The sequence below is a fragment of the Saccharomycopsis crataegensis genome (genome assembly GCF_037102585.1).
Source record: "Saccharomycopsis crataegensis DNA, jcf7180000000075, whole genome shotgun sequence".
In the NCBI taxonomy this organism is placed as follows: Eukaryota; Fungi; Ascomycota; class Saccharomycetes; order Ascoideales; family Saccharomycopsidaceae; genus Saccharomycopsis; species Saccharomycopsis crataegensis.
Window position 1 is genome coordinate 845623 of NW_027043822.1, and position 25806 is coordinate 871428.

At 38.4% G+C, this 25806-nt stretch overlaps 12 protein-coding genes across 12 annotated transcripts; 6 read left to right on the forward strand and 6 right to left on the reverse strand. All coding sequences in view use genetic code 12, as the record gives it.

Annotated features, from left to right (window-relative positions):
- Positions 1-51: 51 nt before the first annotated feature.
- Positions 52-831, reverse strand: DASC09_025050 (glucosamine-6-phosphate deaminase; the record flags this gene model as incomplete). The annotated part of the gene is made up of 1 exon (XM_064996108.1): positions 52-831. One exon carries the CDS (start codon positions 829-831, stop codon positions 52-54), a length of 780 nt encoding a protein of 259 aa, XP_064852180.1.
- Positions 832-1421: 590 nt separating this feature from the next.
- Positions 1422-3005, reverse strand: DASC09_025060 (uncharacterized protein; the record flags this gene model as incomplete). Its single annotated transcript, XM_064996109.1, has 1 exon — positions 1422-3005. The coding sequence occupies one exon, from the start codon at positions 3003-3005 to the stop codon at positions 1422-1424; it is 1584 nt and encodes a 527-aa protein (XP_064852181.1).
- Positions 3006-3539: 534 nt separating this feature from the next.
- On the reverse strand, positions 3540-4559 carry DASC09_025070 (uncharacterized protein; the record flags this gene model as incomplete). Its single annotated transcript, XM_064996110.1, has 1 exon — positions 3540-4559. The coding sequence occupies one exon, from the start codon at positions 4557-4559 to the stop codon at positions 3540-3542; it is 1020 nt and encodes a 339-aa protein (XP_064852182.1).
- A 1015-nt stretch (positions 4560-5574) lies between these two features.
- Positions 5575-7080, forward strand: DASC09_025080 (hexokinase family protein; the record flags this gene model as incomplete). Its single annotated transcript, XM_064996111.1, has 1 exon — positions 5575-7080. The coding sequence occupies one exon, from the start codon at positions 5575-5577 to the stop codon at positions 7078-7080; it is 1506 nt and encodes a 501-aa protein (XP_064852183.1).
- Positions 7081-7406: 326 nt separating this feature from the next.
- On the forward strand, positions 7407-9515 carry DASC09_025090 (uncharacterized protein; the record flags this gene model as incomplete). The annotated part of the gene is made up of 1 exon (XM_064996112.1): positions 7407-9515. The coding sequence occupies one exon, from the start codon at positions 7407-7409 to the stop codon at positions 9513-9515; it is 2109 nt and encodes a 702-aa protein (XP_064852184.1).
- A 1214-nt stretch (positions 9516-10729) lies between these two features.
- On the forward strand, positions 10730-12424 carry DASC09_025100 (uncharacterized protein; the record flags this gene model as incomplete). Its single annotated transcript, XM_064996113.1, has 1 exon — positions 10730-12424. The coding sequence occupies one exon, from the start codon at positions 10730-10732 to the stop codon at positions 12422-12424; it is 1695 nt and encodes a 564-aa protein (XP_064852185.1).
- Positions 12425-13156: 732 nt separating this feature from the next.
- On the forward strand, positions 13157-13936 carry DASC09_025110 (glucosamine-6-phosphate deaminase; the record flags this gene model as incomplete). The annotated part of the gene is made up of 1 exon (XM_064996114.1): positions 13157-13936. The coding sequence occupies one exon, from the start codon at positions 13157-13159 to the stop codon at positions 13934-13936; it is 780 nt and encodes a 259-aa protein (XP_064852186.1).
- An 87-nt stretch (positions 13937-14023) lies between these two features.
- On the reverse strand, positions 14024-17185 carry DASC09_025120 (uncharacterized protein; the record flags this gene model as incomplete). The annotated part of the gene is made up of 1 exon (XM_064996115.1): positions 14024-17185. One exon carries the CDS (start codon positions 17183-17185, stop codon positions 14024-14026), a length of 3162 nt encoding a protein of 1053 aa, XP_064852187.1.
- A 611-nt stretch (positions 17186-17796) lies between these two features.
- Positions 17797-19014, forward strand: DASC09_025130 (uncharacterized protein; the record flags this gene model as incomplete). Its single annotated transcript, XM_064996116.1, has 1 exon — positions 17797-19014. The coding sequence occupies one exon, from the start codon at positions 17797-17799 to the stop codon at positions 19012-19014; it is 1218 nt and encodes a 405-aa protein (XP_064852188.1).
- A 1279-nt stretch (positions 19015-20293) lies between these two features.
- LIP5 (lipoate synthase) lies at positions 20294-21496 on the forward strand (the record flags this gene model as incomplete). Its single annotated transcript, XM_064996117.1, has 1 exon — positions 20294-21496. The coding sequence occupies one exon, from the start codon at positions 20294-20296 to the stop codon at positions 21494-21496; it is 1203 nt and encodes a 400-aa protein (XP_064852189.1).
- A 614-nt stretch (positions 21497-22110) lies between these two features.
- DASC09_025150 (uncharacterized protein) lies at positions 22111-23319 on the reverse strand (the record flags this gene model as incomplete). The annotated part of the gene is made up of 1 exon (XM_064996118.1): positions 22111-23319. One exon carries the CDS (start codon positions 23317-23319, stop codon positions 22111-22113), a length of 1209 nt encoding a protein of 402 aa, XP_064852190.1.
- Positions 23320-24245: 926 nt separating this feature from the next.
- POT1 (acetyl-CoA C-acyltransferase) lies at positions 24246-25457 on the reverse strand (the record flags this gene model as incomplete). The annotated part of the gene is made up of 1 exon (XM_064996119.1): positions 24246-25457. One exon carries the CDS (start codon positions 25455-25457, stop codon positions 24246-24248), a length of 1212 nt encoding a protein of 403 aa, XP_064852191.1.
- Between the last annotated feature and the right edge of the window lie 349 nt (positions 25458-25806).

Genomic DNA, 25806 nt, shown 5'->3' on the forward strand with positions numbered 1-25806 from the left:
CAAGAGAAAACAGCTATTTATTTGTATATTAATGTATGTAGTGTAATATTACTATAGTTTAGAAATTTCAACTGCGGATTCAGGCAATTCTGCACATGCTTCCGAATCGCACACTATTAAAGAGTTCTTGTGATCTCTAAGGAAAGTGCTTGGGATGTCTGAGCTTATTGGAGAGTTTAATGTTTTATTAAGAATTTGGGCTTTGGAACTGCCAAATACCAATGTTATGACTTCTTTGGAGTTATCTAGCACTGTGGAGATTCCGACACTCAACGCATAACGAGGGACTTTCGAAAGATCATCGTTGAAGAAACGGGAGTTGGCATTGATGGTTGATTCTTCAAGCTCGACTTTACGGGTCTGGGAATCTCTGGCTGATCCAACTTCATTGAATGCGATATGGCCCTTGGCCCCTACCCCACCCATGAATATCTGGAATGGGGCATATTTGGCAATTTCTTCTTGGTAGGATTGACATTCTTTTTCAAAATCATCAGCCAACCCATTGAGGATATGGATGTTCTTCTCTTGTATGTCTATGTGGTTGAACAAGTTCTTGTACATGAAGTAATGATAGGATTGGTCGTTTGATGGTTCAAGGCCGCAGTATTCGTCCATGTTGAAAGTCACAACGTTCTTGAAGGAGACTTTCTTGTCATTGTACAATTCAACCAAGTGCTTATACACTGGTTCAGGAGAGGATCCTGTTGGTAAGCCCAAGACGAATGGTTTTGATTCTGTTGGCTGGAACTCATTGATTTTTTCAGCAATGTGTTCAGCCACAAATGCTGCACCTTGGTCTTTGGATTGGTACGCGATAAGTTGAACCATTATGAGGAATGTGTATGTGTGCGTGTCGGTATAATAGGATGTGAAAGAAGAAGCGGAATAAAAGAAACCTGGAGAGATGAGTTTTCTTTAATAACTTTTTATAAGCGTGATAAATCGTCAATAGCTGTTCCTCATCCCCCTTTTTGGTTATTATGTTGCAATTGCTCATTAATGTGCTTCCAATGTTGCATTCTGTTTTTTCTTTTGTGCACCTGCATAAATGTGATAAATCAGCAAGTTGCCGATAATAAACACACCAGAGGGCTTTGAGAGATTCTATAGTTGAGAAATAGATAATAGTTGTTATTTGCATCGTTTGACAGTTTTATTTTTCCCTCTCTTCCTTCTTTTCTGTAGCAACTCTGTTCATTTACTTTACGTGTTGATGCTCGCATCTATTGAATACAAAAGCATGATGAATATCAGATTAACTAGATAGGAACCATTAAGGTAGTAAAAAAACCAAGGTGAGGAAATAACGAAAAAAAAAGTGGAAAAGATTAAATAGAAAATTGTAAGAAGGTTTGGCAAATAGAAAGAAAAAAATTAAAATGAAAAATCGACTGCAACGCAGAAATAAAGCTTTATTTTTAGATAGCAGCTTCTGCTTCAATGACATAGTTTTTGAATTTTCTAGTTGCAACACCTCTGTGAAACATGATATCCAATTCTTCAAAACTTCTGTCTGCAGTTTCTGGTAATCTAAAGTAAGCCCAGACCACACACAAAGTAGAGAAAGCAGCGAAAATAAAACCAGTCTTACCACGCAAATCACCATTACCTGGGTTCAACATATATGGTAAAGCAACAGTAGCAGCAACAAAGAAAGTTGCTTGAACAGCGGTTGCAAAAGCAATAGTTTTACTTCTCAATTTAGTGGAAGGAATTTCACCGTTGATGACGAAACATAAAGGCCCTGCAGAAAGTTGGTAAACGAAGGACCACACCAACATTAAACCAGCTTGAGTATTAGCAAGTTCAGGTCTATTAAAGTAGTTCTTTGGAATATCAATGAAACCAATGATCCACAATAACACAGTAGTGAAAGCCAATGCTGTGTTATATAGTGGTCTTCTACCAACATACGCCAATAAAACCCCAGTACAACATGTGGCAGCAAAACCAATAGCTGTACCACCAAGAGATAAATCAAATGCTCTTTTAGTTGGTAAACCAGCAAGCTCAAAGAAGTAAGTACTATAATTCATGACAAAAGGAACACCACACAAAACTTGAACGACATAAACAACGGTACAGATTTCAGTTCTTCTGAGATTACTGCCTTTAAAGATATCCATGTAGGAAGTAGTCTGGTTCATTTCCTGTTCCAATTTATCTGTTTCGATAACCAATTGCAATCTGTCATCAATGTGCTCATCAGAAACAGATTTCGCAGAAATTTGTTTAATTGATTTTCTAGCTTCATCAAATTTCTTTTGACGCACCAACCAATATGGGGACTCTGGGGCGAATGGAAGCAAGGCAAGAATAAGCAAAGGCCAAAGCCATTGAATGGCAAATGGAACTTTATAGGCCCATTCTGTGGAATTATTAGCAAAACCATCAGCGACACCATTAGCAATGAATTGACCAATGATGAAACACAAATTACTCATAGCCGTCAAAATACCTCTCAATTTAATTTGAGCAACTTCTGAAGCATAAAGAGGACCAATCAAAACCATACAACCCCACAAAATACCAGCCAAGATTTCCCCGGCTGTCAAAACTCCCAAAGAAGGAGCAAAAAATTGCATGAAGATCAAACCCAAGCATCCAATGTTAACAACGAAGTAAGTCTTCTTTCTTCCAAACCATTCAAGTGGCCACGCAATCCCCAAAGTACCAATAACTTGACCAATTGGGGAGCCCATACCAAGGGCAGTTTGCCATGCAGCACTAATTTGGTAGGTTCCATCGTCTGCCAAATCCCCGAATCTTTTTTGGAATGCTGGCAAAGCATAAAATGATGAAATGATTTGGGAATCATAACCAGACATGACCACCCCTAAGCAGAAAACAGAACACCAGAAGACTTCTTTAGGATACTTTTTCACAGCTTCTAAAATTCCAATATCCTTCTCATATTGAGCATGGTTTTTAGAATCGAAGAAAGTCTGTTCGATTTCCGCTTCAACTTCATCACTCTGTTTCTCTTTGATAATATCGGACATTATAATTAGTTATATCTTCCTATTGTTAATGATTTTTATTTTCTATCAATGTATTAATTTTTTCTTGAAATAACCGTAACTATTTCGGATGATATCGAATGTTTATATACATCTTGCAAATCGATTGCAGGTTTAGTTTGGTATCGATAACGGTTAATTGTTCACTAAGCAAAACATGGCAGCATTTCCGCTGTGAAAAAAAAATGGAACATCAAAATTAACCTTTCCACTGTGGGGATTAGTGCGCGATAAGGAATTATTTTGGATTATTTTGCGGGTCGCATGACTCCGGGATAGATAAGAGGCGCCTGCATGGAAATGTTACTGTAGGATATTACTCACTTCACTGGAAATCTACAGTAGAGTACCATAGTGTAGCATAGCGTTCCATCATACGATGACGGTTGAGGTTTTTTACTGAGTAAGCAAATGATAATCTGGAAAAACAGAAAAAAGAAAGAAGCAAGTGAATCAATACGATCTTACTGATACAATAGATTTGTTCATAGAAGTTTATTTGACGAAATACGTAGTCTAAAGAAGTCTGATTTTCCATCCGTTAGCATTACACCAGTAAGCAAATCCAACCAATGATATATCAAAGGTGAGAGTAAGAATGGTCTTTGTAATTGCCGAGCTAAATATCTTGTTTAGTCCAGATTGAGCCATCTTCCAAATGGAAGTGTTCTCAGTAAATTCATATTTCAGTATCAATAGCAAGATTTCTCCCAAAAAGTAAACCTCCATAGATTGTTTACCCACAATAGCTAAAAGATTCTTAACCAAGCTTGGCAAGTATGGAATTGCATTTTTCACTGCGAGATATTTCAAGATGCTCCACCCATTAGAAGTTAAAGCAAAAGCAGGGGTCCATAAAGGTTTTGAAACAGGAAAATGAGCAGGGAATACCTTGCTAACCAAATAGCCTGCTCCAAGGAAGCCGGCTCCTGCCAAAAATGAATGCAAATTAGATAAATTCTGTTGCATAAACCAGTACCCACTCCATATAGTGACGGATGTCATAAAAGATCCAAGCAAGCCTTCTGGATCAAAGTTTTCATGATAGGTACGTCCACCAAAAAATATGGAATCAATTTTCTGCTGAGCAGTATGTTCTTGATTGTCGAATGGTTTGGATTTATCAGTGGCATGGCCAAAAGAGACTGCAAGCCATAATCCAGACATTGCTAATGGAAACAAAACTGAATTTCGAAAATTTATTGGCACTAAATTATTTAGAATAATAGAACTTAAGCCATGTCTTTGTAACACTCCCAAAGGCCTGAATTTTTCATTTTCAAGAAGCATTGGCACAGAATTGAACGCCATACCTAGGCCAATCAATTGTATGCTTTTTCTGGCAGGTACCACCTTATCTCTCTTCAAAAGCATTCCACTGATAAATGAGAAACACGGGAAGATTGTATCGGCATAATTCATTTTCATATCATCATAGCTGGCATGATCGAAGAAAGAATCATCGCAAGATTCTGTATTTTCCATCTCAAGGATGTTTAATCCTCGAAAGATATCGATTTCCAAAGCCCTTGACATTCTTTATGTTATTTTGTCAGTTTCAATCCTTGATAGAAAAGTGTGTTTGTTAGTTTCCCCTTGTTTGTTATTGCCTCTTGCAATGCATTGGCCGGAAAAGAAAAAAAGTTCAAAATATATTAATCAAATTGATAAAATGATTCCTTGGCTGATCCCTAGAATTCCCAAAAAAAGAAAAAAGAAAAAAAAGTGTATCTCATGCACAGATATGCACAACCGAAAAGCTCGGGTATGGCAGGTGCAACAAGATTACTGACTGAACTTATCATATAATCCAGTAGGACACATACATCTCACGGAACCGAATCCTTCGGCTTCTCTGATATCACTGGACGTTATTCACACCTTTCTTTTTCCAGAATTGTGAGTCATTTTCAACGGAAAAAAAAAGAGCTTGCTGCTTAACGTCCAATGATGAATGAAATTCCTTTTCGGTGTGATACTAGGGTGTATTACACAAGCTATATTTAAAAAACATGGAGAAACTACTGCTGCAACTCAGAAGACTTGCTGTATAGAGTAAATTGACATCTAAAGGCGGTGTAAGCGAAAACGATGCATTAGGGGCGGGTAGTCTTTCAATGTTGCACTGAAGTGTCCTCCAGTTTCCTTTATGTTGCAGCAGTTTTCACTGAACAATCATCCAGTGATCTCAATGTTACATGTGAAAAAAACTTGTTGTTACAAGTTATTCAAGATGTGCTGTCTATTAAACTTATCATTAGCATGATCAATTTTTGTACTCACGGCTTACTTGGTTTGTTACCATTGGTTTTTTATAAGCCAGAAATTCGCAATAACATAGTCAAGCTCGTAGCTATCTGCTATTTTTGAAAGGCTACTTCAAGAAAAAGCCGCTCCAGGAAAAGCTCAGTTTGCGGCTTACCAAGTTCAAAACTACTTACGAAGCTCCAGATCAGTTTTTTATTTTATGTTTTCTTCGATAACTTAAATCTGTGAGAAAAAGGACCTCGACTTCATGTATATGTGGAAAGCTTTATTAAACGTGACGAAAATGAGGCAAGAACCTGTCTTAGTTTCTAGTCGAATTGTGAATGGCTATCCGGATGCCACTCAAGACATGAACTACAAGAGAGATGATGATCTTTCCCTGTTGCTTACATCTTATTTTAAGACGAATGAATTGAGAAATAACTTTGATCAAATTACCGAGGGATTTAAGAAATCTATTTTCGAAGCAATCTTAAAATCTGGCAACTGTATGATTCCTTGTTTTAATGTCGTTTGTGAAGAAAATGATGAAGTTAAGGGAAATTTTGCAATTATCGATATTGGAGGATCTACTCTTCGAGTTTCAATAGTAAAATTCTACGGTGATCGTCAAGCTGAATGTACGATAAATAAATCTTGGTTAATTGAAGATCAAAATAAAAACCTTGACCACAAATTCTTTCAATGGGTCGCTGAGAATTTTAAATCAGTCGTCCCTGCAGATATCATAGAATCTTTAAAGAATTCTAGAGGTAATATCAAGCTAGGAATTACTTGGAGTTTCCCAATTAATCAAACTACATCGCCAAATAGAGGAAACATTTCCGATTTGGGCAAAGGGTTCTCTGTTATTGACGAATTTAAAGAGAAAGATATGAAAGATATCTTTGAGGAGTCATTTGCAAAAGTTGCTATTCCAGTAGAAGTCTATTCTATTGTCAATGATTCGACTTCTGTACTAATTACTGGATCATATTTCAAAAATGCGAAATTGGGTCTAGTTCAAGGTACTGGTGTCAATTCTTGTTTTTTAGTTGATTCTTGTTTATTAAATGATACCAAAAAGAATGCTTTACCGGGGAATTCAGACAATAAAAAGATATTACTTAACTCTGAAGCATCATTTTTAGGTGCCCATTTGAAGGAGTACGTTACTAGTGCCGATGTGAAATTGAATGGTCTCTGGGATATTATGGGTGATGGCTCCACTCTTCCTCCTCACTTGACTACCGAGGCCTACGGAGTTTTCCAACCTTTGGAAATTATGACTTCTGGAAGATATATTCCTGAAATTGTGAGATTGACTGTTGAGAAAATTATTGCTGATGGATATGAATCGTTTGAAGGGGGTGTGCCTAAAGGCCTCGAAGCAGAATATTCATTGACCGCAGAATGTTTATCAACTTTATATCAATGTGAGAACCTCGAGAGTTTCCAGTCGGCTTTGAATAAAAAATTTCCGGCGAAGGGCTTAAAAATTCAAGACTTGAATAATTTGAAAATAATAACAAAGGTGATTATTCTTCGTGCTTCCATCATTTTAGCATCCTATATAATTGCCTTGCTTGAAGTTAGTGGAACTACTAACATCCCTAATGCGGATATAGCTGTTGTTGGATCAATGCTTGAACATTTTCCAAAATATAAATCAAAAGTTCTTGAAATTTTGGATGTTGAAACAAAGGCTCGTGGTTTGCCAAAGGTCACATTCAATTTTATAAAGGACAGTAGTATATACGGAGCAAGTATTGCAGCTTACGTTAACCAAAAGAAAATGAGCTTAGATTGAGAGATATTAAATTAAATAAATATTAAACTCTATTAGAAATAAATGTTTTTCTTCTACTGACTTGGTAAGATGATTAGTGTAGCGAATGGTTGATATGGAAAAGGGCTAAGATCGCGATATCAGGTGTCCGGGTGTTTGGTAACTCCGATGCACCCATACATTAAAAATAAAAAAAGAAAGAGAGCGATTAAAGGATCTTACTCGCTTCATTCGTATTTTATATATTTTTTTTTTTTTTTTTTTGATATGAATGTTGTTTTTGAAATAATGGCAATACCTCTGTTCCAACTCCTCTACCTTAATAAACTATTTGAAAACTTTTATTGATGGATATGAATATCAACTATAACAGTATCGATGATGAATTTGCTTCTTTGTTCTTACAGGAGCTCCAGAATACTCGTATGATCAACTCTGAACAAGATGAGAATAGGGAAATAGTTAGATCAGAACAAATTCAAACAGAGGTCGGGAATGCAAATGACATCGATCTTAATGTGAATGCTGGTGGTTTGCCTGTGAATACTGATAATTTGATTGGAAGCTATGCTAGGTATTTGCCGTTGGAAGCTACATTCACTTCAAATTTGCTAGGTTTTGATGGGCTATCATATCCAACAATTGGCGAACAAAATCTGCAATTTGGAATGATGCTTGTCGATCAAGGGTATAACAATGGAAGCAATGGTAATAGAATTAATAACTTTGATAATGTTTCTAGTAACAAGTTTAGTAACCTTGCCACAAGCACTGATAGTAATATGATGATCTCCAAGGAATCCGTTGATACTATTGCAGGAAATGCTGAATCATTTGAAAACATTGATAGTGAAAGCCATAATAAAAATGAACCAGATGATCTAATCAGCAGAAATTCGTTAAATGCAATGGCCAAAACAAACCCAGAAGAGTCAATAGTGAAGCATTACCAAACCAAAAATGACCATGGAATCACCATGCAACTAATTTCCAGTACAGTACTATCATTCAGAGACATAAATAGGGGAAAGCCAATTACAATTAAAAATCTGAAAAATGAAAATATTGGATTAAAATTTGATGGCTTAATAAATGGAAGAATTTTCATTAACCCAGATTCTTTCAAGAGATTTTCCGAATGCAGAGAAGCAGTTAATGAATCTTTTTCAACTCAACTTTTTTGCTACCGAAGGAATTCCATATCGATAGCTTTTTCGCTAATTTTTGATTTTATGAAAGTTGGCAAAGGAGAACACTTGTTTCTTGAATCCTTAGATAGCAAGGTTGAGTTGGAAAAGATTAGAATCAAATTGTCTGCGAGCTTAAGGAAACGAGATAATAATAGTGATAAATTTTCCATAATTAAAAATGAAGAGGAGTTCATAATGCAGCAGCTGGATAGCGATGATAAAATATTAAAGTTTCATAATAATAGTCTTCAGCTAAACAAGTCTGAGGCCACATTGAGTCTTGAAGATTTAGCTTCAACCAAAAAGAACTGCAAACAAAAGAGCTTAAATATCTCGTGGGAACAGATAAGATTTAAATCAGCGACCGCAAATAACCGCCATGATGCTGCAAATAAATTTTATGTCATTATCATAGCGGTTGAATTCATAGATAAGCAAGGTAGTATTTCAAGCCAAAAATCTTTTGAGTCACAGCCCATCATTGTTAGAGGTCGCAATCCTAGTTTCTACTCAAATAAGGGAGATATATTGATTGGGAAAAATAAAAAAGTTCTAAGCCTGCCGATACTTGAGAACAGTGTACAAGAAAACATAAGTGGTGAAGCGTCTCCAGATACCCCGCTTCTCAAACGACAAAAGATGGAAACAAAAATGCCACTAGATCTAGAGGTTAAAATGGCAGTCAAAACCCCCAATTCACTCAACAACAATAATCATGGACCACAATTAAGATTAGGCGAATCTGGTGAAAAGGCGATCACTGAAAAGAATAACAAGGATAATGGAGCTGTAACTGTTACAAGCACAATTTCTAGCACTACTGATCGTAATGGCAACTACACTGCTTCTATTGCTCCTAATTATCCCGGTAATTGCAATGCTTCTGATACTGCCAACGCTGCTAATAATGCTACTGCTTCTACTGATATCGTCAACATTAACAAAAATAATAGCAACAATGATAATGAAAATATGAATGATAGCAGTGATACTGTTAATTTTGATAATTCTGCTGAAAGTGTTAATCGTGATGATGATAATGATGATAATATTGATAAAGAAAAACAAAAACAGCAACAAGATGAAACAGGTGAATCCAGTTATGAATATTTTAAAGTTAATGATAATTATTATTTGCCACCAGTTGAGGTTGGATATTTCCCTCATCATGTGCACCACAATAAACAGGTATTCAAACCTAACATTATTGCCGGCTCATATTCGCATGCTACTGAAAATAGGAAGCAATATAATTATTACATTTAAATAGATTCCTATTTTTTTGTCATTAATTGCATTAGGTATTTCGCATGAATAAAATAAATTTAGAGAAACTTCCTTCCACTATCTATTTCCTTCTCTTCATTTATCCTAGCCTTAAAAAATTAAAGCGCTGATGATACAAGTATTAGCCATATATTTATCCTCTCTGGTATCCATTAATTAAAGTAGCGCGAACTCACTCTCGTGCTTTTCCTATTGGTTTCTTCGGTCAGCTTGACTTTTCCGGTCAACACTCCTGTTACGGACGAAACCGGTGAGGATTTTACTTCAAACCTACGAAGAAAGACGTTGGGGTTGTCGAAGACTGCAAGAAGCCATAAACTGGAATCAGTTTTGCTGGTTTTTACTTGTATCTAACAGCACTTTTAACACTTGACTATGTGATGAGGATATCTATTCCTTGGCTTTTAATTTTTGATACAAAGGATGTCTTACACCCTATTCTCTATATACTGCATGGAATTCTTACTTCCAATTAGCTACCATATAATTCTTATTATAGCAATGTATTCTATTTACTCTTTTCAAAAATCTCCCGACCTTTCGTTTAGATTTTTTTTAATTTTCGTGTAATTTTTTTTTTTTGCAAAATTTCTTACTGTTCTCTATCTTTTGAAAGCTCTAATGATACTGGCGTGCACAAACAACAACGTGATTCAACTTTCTAATACTTTGCTGAATCTTTTACGACTAGCGGCCACTTTTTTCTTTCCTTAGCGGAAAGATAAGGGAACCGAGTCTCTCTTTTGCGGAAACGTTGCAACATCAGCAAACCTTGTCAATGCAACATGCTGGCATGCATGACGCATCATGCATCGCGTCAACCTTCATGAAAGAACTTTGTCTTTATGTTGCATTTTGTTGAATAATCAGTCAACGATTTTTCACATTCAGTCAAGAATCCGGAGGATCATCCACGTGAAAGAATACCGAGTCGTCAATCCTTCTCAAATATTCGAGTATCACCATATACAAGTGAGCTTATCTATCAATGCGCATAACAATGAATGCAGGAGAACAAGAATTTACAAGCCATTGCGTACTCTTTATCTCGTCAATAAAGCAATTAACAAACATAGAAGACAAACCATTTATAAACAGACTGATTTTCCATATTTTCTTGACTACATATCTTTTTATTTTATTTTTTTCATACACAATCATAAGTATATTGAATCTATTGAATAGATATAATCATGCTCGGGTTTACTGTGTTGTCTAGCCTTTTGGTTTTATTATTTTCCGTCGTTAATGTGCAAGCTGCTCCTGCTGCTGCTTCCAAAAAATATGTGATGAGCAAAAATGCTCAGGATTTGTTTGACACTTCCATGTCATGGCAGGATGGCTTCTGGGATGAAAACATCGGGTATCTTGTTTCTGCAGACAACACTTTGCCAGGTCGTTATGACTCCCGTCAAAGTGCTTGGTATGCTGTTGGTTTAGTTGCTAGAAACGGCAATGGTGATGTTGCTAGAGCTGAAAGAATTATTGCTAACCTCTACAAAGGTCAATACAAAGACCCTTCAAAGCAATGGTACGGTGACATTCAACAGTGCCCAGATGAGCCAACTCCACAAGAGGGTGTTTACGAACCAAACACATACAACAGTTGGGATCCAAACTGGAGAGATTTCGTTGGCGCTGCCTTTGTTATTATGATTGAAGATTACGAATACAGATTATCCAAAGAAACCGTTGCTATTATTAAGGAAATGATGTATTTGTTGGCTATTGGTGATCAGTATCGTGTTGGTGGTGTTGATGATGACAATTTATATGCAGCTTATTCTAATCCATGGATGATGAGATGTATCTTACAATCTTATGCTGGTTCCTATTTGAATAATACCAACATGACCCAATCAGGTGAAAAATGGGGTAAAGAAATCTATGACTTATTCAAAGAATATGACACTTTCTCAGAATTCAACTCTCCAACCTATACTGGTGTTGATATGTTTGCTCTTGGTGTTTGGATAAGATATGCTCCTGCAGGTTCTTCATTGCCATCATATGCTGAAGAAATGTTTGGAAGTTTAATGAATTTGACTAAATCCTTATACAATGCCAATTTGAAGAATTTCGCTGGTCCATTTGACAGATCCTATGGGTTTGATATGAATCAATACTTTGCTATCACCGCCTCTACTGTTTGGGGATTGGTTGGCAGGGACTATGCTCCAATGCCTGGCCCTATTTCTGGTATGTTCCATATCTCTGATTTTGGATTTTCTCACTTGATCGCTTTGGGAATGCCTCAAATTGTTCCATTGATTTCTGAAGATGTTCTTCAATCGTTCATAACCTACCCAGGTGAACACAGCTTCACTAGACAGGCTTACTCCCCACCATTTGACACATACCCAAGAAACATCAGTGTCTGGTCAAGCGACTACATTCACGTTGGTGGTGAAACTATCATGGAATCTAAAATTGGTGGTCCAGCTACCTCCTCTTCTGCATACAATCCAGCGGTGATTCAATGGTATGTTAGAGAAGGTAGAATGGGTTATATTACCTTGCATCCAACACAACCGTGGATTCATGCAGTTGCTGGTGAAGGTTTCTTGGACATCACCTATCCAAACATCACTAGTGCTTCTGATGGCGCTGCCCCATTCACTTTCTTGGTTTCGGCATTTGATGTTTATCCTAATGATAACCTTACTACCATTGCTGACTTGCCAGGCTTGAAAATGGAGGTTTCTGGTAATGTTAATCTTACTAGTGAAATCTTTTACTTTGATATTGACAGTAACATCAACGATTTCTGGTCATTTAATTCTACTTGGTCTATGCCAGAAAACTTCACTGGTGTCCCACACATTCGTTTTGACATTACTGAATACCCAACTTCTCCAGTTGCTAACTATTCATTAAGTGACTTGTGATTTAGTTAAACTATTTTTTATTTTTTTTTTGCTTTTTAATTTCAACTTGCTTTTATTCTTAGAAAAACTTTTTATCTTCTCCTCCTTCGAGACTTAAGTCTTTCATTTTTTCCTTTTATACCAAAATTACTTCGATTTGGAACTTCAAACGAATTAATTACTTTTATGAAATATTTATATATTCTTCTTAATATAAAATATTAAAGATTTCCCTTATAAGACTTCTGAGAACTATGTAAAATTTTTGAAACTAGAACATTTTTTTTATCCTTCTTCTTTATCTCAGTAATCAATCTCGTTGGTTGACTACTATAGTGAGAGAATGATAAAACACGCAAATATATCTTGATCAAAAATCGAAAACAGAAAACCAACAATAGGTACGTACATGTTCGCATAACAAAGTACAAATACAATAGAACTGTGATCTATTTCGCTTCTGCATTCTGTTTAACTGTTTTGGTATGTTTATCGGTAACTTACTGATTTGTCAGATATCCGCCAACATGCATTTATGCAGGTGCACAAAAGAAAAAACAGAATGCAACATTGGAAGCACATTAATGAGCAATTGCAACATAATAACCAAAAAGGGGGATGAGGAACAGCTATTGACGATTTATCACGCTTATAAAAAGTTATTAAAGAAAACTCATCTCTCCAGGTTTCTTTTATTCCGCTTCTTCTTTCACATCCTATTATACCGACACGCACACATACACATTCCTCATAATGGTTCAACTTATCGCGTACCAATCCAAAGACCAAGGTGCAGCATTTGTGGCTGAACACATTGCTGAAAAAATCAATGAGTTCCAGCCAACAGAATCAAAACCATTCGTCTTGGGCTTACCAACAGGATCCTCTCCTGAACCAGTGTATAAGCACTTGGTTGAATTGTACAATGACAAGAAAGTCTCCTTCAAGAACGTTGTGACTTTCAACATGGACGAATACTGCGGCCTTGAACCATCAAACGACCAATCCTATCATTACTTCATGTACAAGAACTTGTTCAACCACATAGACATACAAGAGAAGAACATCCATATCCTCAATGGGTTGGCTGATGATTTTGAAAAAGAATGTCAATCCTACCAAGAAGAAATTGCCAAATATGCCCCATTCCAGATATTCATGGGTGGGGTAGGGGCCAAGGGCCATATCGCATTCAATGAAGTTGGATCAGCCAGAGATTCCCAGACCCGTAAAGTCGAGCTTGAAGAATCAACCATCAATGCCAACTCCCGTTTCTTCAACGATGATCTTTCGAAAGTCCCTCGTTATGCGTTGAGTGTCGGAATCTCCACAGTGCTAGATAACTCCAAAGAAGTCATAACATTGGTATTTGGCAGTTCCAAAGCCCAAATTCTTAATAAAACATTAAACTCTCCAATAAGCTCAGACATCCCAAGCACTTTCCTTAGAGATCACAAGAACTCTTTAATAGTGTGCGATTCGGAAGCATGTGCAGAATTGCCTGAATCCGCAGTTGAAATTTCTAAACTATAGTAATATTACACTACATACATTAATATACAAATAAATAGCTGTTTTCTCTTGATTAAAGAATATTAATTATAATACAAACGTAAATATCTAACTTCTCCCCATTACAGAATAATAATTGTAATACTTTTCTAGCACCTTGAACCCGTTGTCCTGCAAACTGCCAATCTGTTTCTCATCAATGTCGGTGATGAAGCATTCAGAACAGTTGCTGTATTGACTCTTAATGTACATTAGTGCAGTGCAAATCAATCCCAACTCAAACACTTCCGAAAGGGTGGTGTACAATGGGTCGATGAAATGGCCAGCTATACAAGCAAAACCTTGGTCCTTGGGCTTTCGGGCATTGTCACTCCCTCTGGAAAATTCTAGAAACGGGAAAAACTTTGAAAATTTAGAGTTACCGTTAAATACAATCAAACTACCAACCACTGATCTTCTCGTTGGCTCCAAAGCCACAATTATATCCAAATTACCAGAGCCATCAAGATACTGTTTATCGCCATCAGCAGCACAGAAATCTTTATATAATTCTAGATAAATCTCGTAATTATTATTAGCTTTGTTGGCACTGTGGCTATCAGTATCTTCCTCGTAGGTATTTAGTGAGTTCTTTCCCTTTTGTAGTGCAAACACATCTGCGGGATTCCTGCAAATATCAAACATTATCCCTACCACTTGGAGCTGGCGAACCAAATTTTCAGAGACTTTCCAGCTAAGAATGTCGTCGAGCTTCATTAGATGTCGCACCTTTCTTTGGATTGGCTGGTTCAATAGTCTTGTTGCAAAGGGGTTGTCCAGGTCTTTGGTAGCGTCGGAAAATGATAAAGCTTGGCTTGAGTATTCGGGTTTTGATTTGGCTGCATCGCTAACATTATCAGCTAATAAAGTACTGACGCTCATTCTGTCAGAGTTTTTAATATTCAATGATATAGATTCACCATTAACATCACGCTTTTTACTCTTTCTCTGTGGAATGTTGCCAGATGACATGAACAGCTCATCACCGAAGTTCCAGCCAAAAGACTTGAAAAAGTTGACACCGCCAGTATTCTCATCAGAAAAATTGAGCAACAAATCATTGGCCAGCGTCAACTTCGGATATCCCCCTCCCAAATAGACCCTGCTGCAATTAGCCTCCTCGAAGAGATATTTCATTGTTTTTGAATATAAATGACTTCCAATTGCAATGTTTCTCTTATTTTTATCAACCAACAAGAGTAGGAAATTCCCCACATTATCATTCAGAGATTTAGAGTGCTCACAATGGAACCAGGTCGTCGATATCCCCAAAATCGTTTTCGAACTAGTGTTTCTTACCACAAAACTCCGGTGGTGCTCACTATCAAGATAAAACCTCTTCAAGCTCGTCAAGGATGATTCCGCAGCAGAAAAGGCTAGATAATGGTTGTTTTTCAATAGGTTTATCAAATTATCCCAATCCCGTGTGAAGTTGAACGCTTCAACTAACCAGCTATGTTTACCTTTTTTCTTACCTCCATTACCATCAATGAACTTCTTATTGCCAATAGTGAATCCCGGAATCTTCCCCGTAGGAACATAATCTCCGAACAACACTTCCGGAAGATGCATTAGTGCATTGATGGTGTAATCGTACGTACAAATATACCCAGTTGGAGAGCCCCCAATATTAATATCGTACAAGAAATCCATTGGAGAGGAAACACTGATTATAATCATTTGGCGGGTCTCCCTTCGTTGTGCCTGGCCTCTATGTCGAATCGTCAGTGAATTGCAAAGCATCGAAACATGTTTGGAAACCCCAACTTGATACAAATTTTTCGTGGTTTCTGCAGAGAAAAATAAAATGACTTTCGATTTCAAAATGAGCTCTTCGTGAAACGATGTCAACCCATTAGAATTGTAACTGGTGTGATAGATCTTGTATCCCGGCCGATACTCCGACAATAATTTCCCTAACTCAATGAAAACATCTTCTCCGTAGTTAAGATTTAGTTTGGCATAATCATCAGCAGCAATATTGTTGATATGTGATCTATTACCATGCTCATCCACAGTCTCATAAAGCGGCGAGATCAAAGGAGTCAATAATAGAATGGTGTTCTCCTTTTCCACATTCGGACTCAAAAACCTGGTTATCGGAAGCCCGGCGTCTCTGATAACCGTGATTGATTTTTTGTACGCCAAGCTGGAAATCAATCTATGCTGGTTCAAAATATCCTGGGTCAACATTCCCTGTTGCTCAATGACCTCTGGCCAGCTCGGTAACTGACGTTGTAAGTTTTCAATTCTCAGTAAAGATTGACGCAAAATACTCGGATCAATCAACTCATCGCCAACAACAGACTGCATTGCTAGTATCGCCTCCTCTTGGATCTTGAAGTTACTGCACAACATGATCAAGTCACAACCCACGGAAAATGCCGATATGCATCCTTGAACCACCCCAAAGTTTCTATCTAGCGCCTCTAGTAGCAAACACTCGCTAATGACGATCCCTTTGAACTGCAATTTTCCCCTCAACATATTGGTAACAATCGTTGGGCTCAAACAGGCGTGCAAATCGTTACTATTGACCCCTGGCACGGCACATCCTCCAACTAACACACTATCTAAAAGACCCGCATTAATCAAGTCTTTATAAGGAACAAGATTAAATTCCATCATTTGTTCTGTGGACTCAACAATCATCGGGAGCTCGAAATTCGAGTTAACAGTGGCCGATCCATAGCCAGGAAAATGTTTGCCACAATTGAACAACTTCTCATCTCGAAAGGCTTGGGCCGCGGCTTTACCAAATCTCAGCACTAATTTAACCCCATATCCATAAGATCTCACCCCAATCATCTGTTGTTGGAACGTGTTGGTCCCATTTTTCAAAATATCCAACACTGGCCCCAAATGCATGGAAAACCCAATGGATTTCAACTCTTTGGCGACTGCACGATGTACTTGATAAACCAACTCCTCGGATCCCGTCGCTCCCAAAGACATGGCTCCTGGGAATTGTGTGATAAAGTTCTTGTCGAAAAGAGAATTTAGCATTCCTCCTTCCTCATCAATAACAAAGATGATCGGATAATTGTACCCAGAGTGCATGGCGAGGGCTTGTAAATCATGGATCAATTTTTTCGCCTGAGCAGCATTGATGAAGTTCCTCCCACTCAATATGATGCTGCTGACACGATATTTGGTGATAAGAGTATGGATTTCCTGGGTGACATCGGTTCCTTCGAACCCCACCATAAACAATTTTCCAACAATATCCATAGTTTGGTGATATTAATTATGTTCAGTCAGGCTTTCATCATCATGCTGGTCCAATAACAATACTCTGGCCAACGTGGTTTAGAGTCAACAGTATAAAATAACAAGTAAGCTGAAAGATTTGCAGCAGGTTGGCAGTGACTCCAAGATGACTTCAGGCCGTAGTGAATGTGGAATATTCTAATGTTGCACTAATTGTTACGGTGCATTACCCGGTGGCTGTTATCGTGAATTGGTTAGCGATCCTCGTCTTGGTGGTATTGATCAACGTGGGCACGAAAGAAGAGAAACTAGAATTGGATCAGTGGATATTTGTTAGCAAGGTTTCAGTGGGTGATGTTTTTCTTCTCAAGCTATGGAATCTCGTGCTTATTTAACGTATTCTTTCGTAGACTTGTACGGAGAAATCAATGCAACACTGGGTGCAACTGCAACAATAAGCTCGCATCTTTTCCCAATAATATGGATATTATTATGTATACTGCGGATATATATATATATATATATATATATTGAAAGATATTCCGACTATAGTTTTGTAACACTTTTTCCACTCTTCAACCAATATATAACCCCTGACCAACTAATAATAATAATAATACCCAACCATAGCAATGGCCGACATAATCCACTTCACCAACTGCACATTGGCAGACAATGCCCAACTAATTGAAAAAGATTTATACATCGATGCCGCCTCGGGGATCATCATCGACAAACCAACAGGTGCAAGCCCCAAGAAAATAGAGACCATAGACCTCCAAGGCTTGATCATTTCTCCTGGATTCATCGACATCCAGATCAACGGATGTTTCGGTTTGGACTACTCAACCACCCTCAGTAATGACTCATCAAAAGCACAATTCGTTCAGCAATATAACAAGTCCATGGAAAAATTGCTCCAGCACGGGGTCACCAGTATTTGTCCAACCGTTACTTCCAGCTTTTCTGATGTCTACAGAGATGTGTTGCTAATATTGGGATTGAAGACCCGGTCTGCATCCAAGGCGGATTCTTTGGGGGCCCATATTGAAGGGCCATTTATTTCTCCATTGAAGAAAGGGTGTCATCCTCCAGAAACAATCACCACAATGAAAGAAGGCTACCAGTCCTTAAAACAGAGATACGGTGATGATTTTGAAAAATACACTGCAATCCTCACTGCTGCCCCGGAGATCGAAGGGAGCTTGGACGTGATATCTCAAGTCACCAAAGAAAAAGAGATAGTTTTTTCCATTGGTCACACCATGGCCGATTTCAATACCGCAGTGCAAGCAGTCAAAAACGGTGCATCAATGATGACCCATCTTTACAACGCTATGCCTGCTTACAGTGCCAGAAACCCTGGGGTTGTGGGGTTGATTTCCGCCACCATTGACCAATTACCAGCTGAAAAAATCCCGTACTATGGTATAGTATCTGATGGTGTTCATGTCCACCCAAGTGCTGTGAAAGCCGCATATGATGCCAACCCTAACAAAGCAATTCTCGTCACTGATGCAATGTACTTGATTGGGTTGGAAGATGGGTTGCACACCAGAGGTAATCAGAAGATAGAGAAAAAGGGGAATTTATTGTTATTGGAAAATACAGAGACCATCGCCGGCTCAGCCACTCACTTATTGGAGTGTGCCCATAACCTCATAAAATGGACGGGGATTCCTCTTGAGAAGGCTTTGGCTACCATCACCAATAATCCATCCAGCTCTTTAAACCTTTCTAAAAGAAAAGGGTTTTTGAATCCAGGGTGTGATGCTGATATCAATATATTGACCAAGTCGGGTGAATTGAAGGCAGTCTACAAGCTTGGTCAAAAGATCCACAGCTTTTGATTCGCAGCAGAGAAAATTTAATTTAGAGTGAAATATAGATGAAAACTTTCCTTAAATATAAGGAGAATAAATAAATGACTAACGACCAATCAGAATAAACGTTAATGGAGTTGAGAAATGGCTGGGCATTACAATACTCAGAATGTCTGTGTAACAACAGCTATATACTGTAAATATTATACCACTGTTTTTTTTTTTTGCTTTTTTTTTTTTGGAAAAAGGCTGATGATGTCATCGTTGAACTGGGAAGTCAATTATTTTATGATGAAGACCCCGGAATGCTCACCAAGATGTGATCAGCGATGAGCTCCAGAAGAATATAGTCGCACAGTATAAGATTTAGTCAAGGCCCGTCTGATGATAGGTTATTCTCCGTTATGGTCGCAGAATAGGATCTTTTTTTCCTGTCATAACGATGCAAAAAGCTGAAATAATTACACTCGCTGATAAACCTGCTTTATCAAGAAGGGTGATAATAAAAAAGAGCTCTTGCTTATATGTATAAGAATACGCTCCTAGATCATCTTTATGAATTATGGGGGTGGTTGTGATAGAAGATAATGTTATTAATAGATAATTCACATGTAATACTGGAGTAGGTCGCTATCACATATACCATTGTGGCCGTATTAATTACTTTGAATAAATAGCAGGACATTTGTATAAATACAATTATCTTAGTTTATTACTTCCATCATTCAGGTACTCAAGCTGGTGGTAGTCTTACTTACTCTTTACAGGCGTACAACTCACTGGTGCCTCTGACGTTTTTCCAGTTTGCTGTATTACTAATAAGCTTATTGTTGTTGTATTGGAAGGACATCTTGTTCATACTGAAAAGCACCACAACACATCAAAGCCATGTTAATATTATTGTTGTATATATACTGCCTTTCACACAATAGAAAAATATCCTCCACAAATAATGTGAATGTATTAGTTTTTACTTGATAGAAGGCACAAAAAGTTCAAGTTGTTGAGAGTTGTACATATATATATATATGTACAAAAAATTTTATCATTGCTATTCAGGCTGATTGGGTGCTTTCTAGCTCCATATCTACCACAGAATACTGTAATCAGCCCCAAATAACCGACCATCAATATGATTTGCTTGTCTCATGTTGGAGTGTGATTAGTTATGCGATCGCCTAACTGTGCGTCACCGCTTGTCACCTGATGATGGCTTTTTTGCAGGATGAGACGAGCCTCTCAACGATTTGGTATTATTAAGACAGATTAGATAGAATCATCTTCGAGTTGATACTAGCTACATATTATGTTATCCAGCTCTTTGAGACCTCTACTTAAGAGCAAGTTGCAGGCTCGTGTGCTCAGCTCCTTATCGGAGGCTGCGGGATCTACTTCCAACAACACAGACATTGCTGATGCCGAGGCCAGAAAGGGAAGAGCTAAAAGAACATTACTGGCGGAATTGAACCGTGGCCCAAGCTTTGATGATTTCCTTAGAGGTACTGCTAAAGATTTCGAAATGTCGGACCCTTTACAAAAAGAAAGAAACGAAACTGAGCTCAAGAAGCTCCCGAAATGGCTAAAAGTGCCTATTCCAAAGGGTAAAAGTTTCAGCACTTTGAAGAAAGATGTCAGAGAATTAAAGCTTGCCACGGTGTGTGAGGAAGCTAAGTGTCCTAATATTGGTGAATGTTGGGGTGGTGGTGGTAAGAACTTGAACAAGGATACTGGGGAAATTGATAAATCCAAGGCCACTGCCACCATCATGTTGATGGGTGATACCTGTACCAGAGGTTGTCGTTTCTGTTCAGTGAAGACTAACAGAAACCCTGGGGCGCTTGATGAGAATGAACCAGAAAATGTTGCTGAGGCGGTGACCCGTTGGGGTGTTGGGTACATTGTGTTGACCACTGTCGACCGTGACGATTTGCCAGATGGTGGGTCAGCGCATTTGACAAAAACCATTCAAAAAATCAAACAGAAGTCTCCAAAACTTTTAGTCGAGTGTCTATCTGGTGATTTCTTGGGTGACTTGGACTCTGTGGCAATGTTGGCAAACAGTGGTCTTGAAGTGTACTCTCACAACCTCGAAACCGTTGAAGAATTGACGCCGTTTGTTAGGGACCGTCGGGCGAAGTACCGTCAATCTTTGGCGGTGTTGGAGCATGCTAAATTGACAAATCCAAGCATTCTCACAAAGACATCAATCATGTTGGGTCTAGGGGAAACTGATGAGCAAATTCGTCAAACCATGAAGGATTTACGGGACATTGGTTGTGATATCGTAACATTTGGCCAGTATATGAGACCAACAAAGAGACATATGAAGGTTGTTGAATACGTCAAGCCTGAAAAGTTTGATCATTGGCGTGACGTTGCCGAAAACGAATTCGGGTTTGCTTATTGTGCTAGTGGACCATTGGTCAGAAGTAGCTATAAAGCTGGGGAATTCTATATTGAGAATTTGTACAAGAAGAAAAAAGCCGAGCAAAGTAAATTGCAAGGTTAGGGCACTTTTGATGGCCGGGAGTTTTTATGATTGTTCTTTTCTTTTTTTTTTTGTATTTCTTCATTAATTTGTACATATAGATTTTTATTATCAACACGGAAATTATTATTTGATATCATTATACTTACAATAAAGCCCCCTCACTCTTACAATAAGTATAAGAAAAAAAGAAAATCATAATTATTTCCCAAGGAAATCAACACAATTGAAATCACAATAAGAAAATCAATTAGCACCTCATAAGACAAATTAAGAAACCAAACAGAAAAGAAAATAATGATAAAAAAATAAAGGGGATAAAGAAAAGAAGCGTAAAATTCGTTATTTTTTTGTTAAGTTTTTATGAAAATAGCAATCATTATTCTAAGAGAAAAGAAATATAAGAGAAATAACAAACAGAGATTTTAGGAGAGCCCTATCAAAGTCTATAAATGGTGGAGAAAACAAAAAAAAACCACTTGCAGGGGTTTAAATAAAAAACAATGGTTTGCTCCTTTACAAAATCAATATTATTGATATTCATTCATTTATCAAAAATCAAACAAGTAGCGCTAGAGTAAAGCAGCTTATCCTCGTTGAATCGATAGCACGCTGTAAATTTGAGCACAGGCCACTCATTTTCCATTTCCGTTTCTCAAGGACATCATAATTCTGATGGCATCGTTCTCCTCTTCCTCGTCATCGGTGGTGTCAACCTCTATTGGCGTGCTTTCGGTTTTTGCAAAATCGACATTCGGATTCATATTCAATAATTGCCCATTAGCATTGCCATTGAATGCTATTCCTAGGCCATTTAGAGGCGGCACGGATGATGATGATGGGACACTTGTTGGAGCAGAAGCCAAAGCAGTACTTATTGGATTATGGGCGATACTATGCCCGTTGACCAGATGCTTTACTGAAACAGGGGTATTGGCGAGCCTTTGGAGCAGTTCGGCTGCCTCTGCATCGCTTTCGGCATCGCCAAAGGCTTCATGTACCGCGCTACGGGGAGTGCTTGGATTCAGATAATGTTTCTGGGTCTTAAGGTAGGTATTGATGGTATGAGTAACCACAGTTGGTCCACCACGATGACCATTCAAACCGCGTTGAGCAGGATGTGGCTGTGAAAGCGGGCCATTGAGCACCGAATGATGAAGACTTATGGCACTGGTTGGGGTTGTTGGATTACTCGTCAGAAAGGTCGATATCGCATCGATTACCGGGGTAGTAATGGCTTTGCTATTGGCAGACGGTACCGATCCGCTATTAGTTTCTCCCGAGTCATCATTTTTCACTTGCATGGTCAAGTTTTTATTCTGGTGGATTTTCTCAAGAATTTCATCAAGGCACTGGTTATTCAATGCCCAACTTTCATCTTCTGTGAATCTTGTCGAAATTGTACTTATCATTGTTGATATTTCGCGTAATTTAGTTTCTGGGTCCAGAGTTCCTGATAAAACAGCATTTGAATCAAAAAAGGTTTTCTGGCATTCGCGAACCCCAGCAACAAGCCCGATAATCCCATTTTCAAGAAGCTCTATGTACTTCTTTTTTTTCTCACGACTCAAGTGGGCTGCCCGACGGTTACGAAGTATTCTTTCAATCCGGCGCTGTTCTTTTTCCTCCTTAGTTCTTGCTCTCTTCCGAGGAGGCAATGTCGATGTGAAAGTGCCGTTGGTTGGGGTTTCTAAGGGAAATTCGTCAGCTGGTGACGGTAATTTATCAGTAGATGAAGCAGGAAGCACTGGAGATGAGAGCCATTCGGGCCCGCCCTTCGCAGGTTTATTATTATCAAGCTTAATGGTCAATTTGACCTTTGCTTTTTTACTGCTGTTGCTCATTGTTAATGACTGTTATTAATATTATTATTTGCTTGGCCCACAATGAATGACCCTGAGGAAAAAGCCCAAAACCTCTTGCCAGAAGATGAATAAATGACCTCCAACTAAGATAGAAGCAATATGATAGATGAAAATCTGGTTTGGAAAAGTCAGATAGCAATTTGGTTCTTTAAAAGAAGCGAATGAACTCAGATAGACTGGGGAAAGGAATAAAAAGAGCAGCACATCAACCGGAGCTCGAAAGTTTTCCTCCCTTATTTTTTGTTCTCTCTTTCTCTCTTCTAAGCAAATAAGTGACTAGAGTTAAATAGAATGAGGTCCAGTTTTGATAATAGCTTTATTTATTATGGTATCTGTATAGCAACAATAAAGAGAATAATAATAAAACAAGAATAAGCTGTGTTTTGAATTGCCACGTACTTAATTTTTTTTTTTTTGAGGTCTGCACTTCCTTTTTCTTCTTTTTTTTTTTTTTGCTTCGAAATAGGACATTGTTGCCAGTCGCACCAGCCAGCCTAGTGGCCAGCCAGCCATCGGCAACCAGCAACTGAGTAACCCAATAGCTGTTGCAAAATAGTCCGTATATGATTACCAGATGAAACGGTGCCACTTCATGTTTTCCCTGTCATTTCTGACAAGACATCAAGCAGCCTGCAAGCCCTACATCGTTGATCTTCTGTAGTTTGAACTAAGCGACTCTCCATCAATTGCACAGAGCCAGGATATTTACATCAGGCTCTTCAACACTGCAAAGACTATTTCCTTGAAGTACACAGCTACTAAAAGAACTTAATCACTAGATTTAATAGACAGTCAGGATAAACAATAACAAAATAAGCAAAAAATAAAACTTATCATCAGTAACTAATCGTTGCGCTCCCTCAAAAGGAAAAGGAAAAAAAAAATAAAAAAATAAAAAGATTTCATCATTCCTTAACAAACAAAGCAGCAGCACCCATACCACTACCAATACACATACTAACTACCCCCAACTGTCCAGCTATCAACTCACTCAACAAGGTAGCCACTAATCTTGCTCCAGTACAACCCAAAGGATGGCCCAAGGCAATTGCACCACCACGAGGGTTCACCTTTTCATACGGAATTCCGCAGCTTTCCACACTATATAAACATTGGGCCGCAAATGCCTCATTAATTTCAAAAATATCGATATCCGACACCCCAACATTGACAGAAGACAAGAGCTTTGGAATGGCATAAGCCGGTCCAACCCCCATAATTTCCGGAGGAACTCCAACAACCTGAGTAGAAACATATTTTCCTACAATTGGCAAGCTTAAAGTCTCGGCCACAGAACGACGAGCAAGAAGCACAAGAGCCGCCCCATCAGATACCTGCGAGGAGTTCCCAGCATGCGTTGTACCATCCTGTTTGAAAGACGCACGGAGTTTTGATAATGTTTCGAAAGTCGTTCCTGGTCTCACGCCTTCATCTTTACTGATCACTTTATCGCCAACAGGGATTGGTAAGATCTCTTGGGCAAAAGCATTGGACGCTAATGCCTTTTCAGCCTTTGCGTACGAATTTGCAGCGAACCGATCCTGGGTAGGTCTGTCAATACCGAACTTTTCAGCAATATTTTCATTGGTTATACCCATTGGAATCAAGCATTTGGCAGCCTCATCACTTTCGTCGAGTAAGAGATCACTAATTGCCGGAGCGGCTTTTGGGCCAAAGAAAGTTGTCATACTTTCTGCCCCGCACGCTAGCCCTATATTGATTTGACCGGTTGCAATCTGGTTGGCAATATAGTTAACACTCATGAGTCCACTAGAACATTGACGATTGATGGAAACAAAAGGTGTTTGGTATGGAATCCCAGCAGCCAAAGCGGCAGCACGCAACTCGTTGGCACCGGCCCCAGGATTTAGAACGTTCCCACAGGCCACATCTTCGATTTTTTCAAATTCAATGATATTCTGCTTTTTGAATTCAGAAAGGAGAAGGTACAAGATATCTTCAGTTTTCAAGTCCTTGAACCCACCTTTGCGACCCCTCGCAATTGGAGTTCTTAGAGCGGACACAATCACCACGTCATCGGGGTGTTTTGATTTGATCGAGGTTAAATCTGACTGCTTGCCGTGCAAATGACTATATATCTGTGATAATCTGTTCATATTTTTATGGTAATAACAATGATATTGAATGGTAAAATAGAGCCGCCCAGCACAAAAATGAGATGTTGCCCCCCACTATATATATACATATATATATATATATCAGTGTCCAAAATAATCACGCTTAATCTTTCCGGTTGCCATAATAGTCACGTGCCATGTGGTCTCCGCATTTCAGATGACACTGGCAGTGAGGAGAAACAAGTTGCCAGTGGAGATTATCCGGTGCTTTGATGAGTTCTCGACACCACAGGAATTACGTGGAATATGATATCCTTCTCTTCTCTGATTGGCCCATTTTTTTCAGTTTTATTTTTTTCCATTTGCCAGATATAGGGGGTGATAGGGG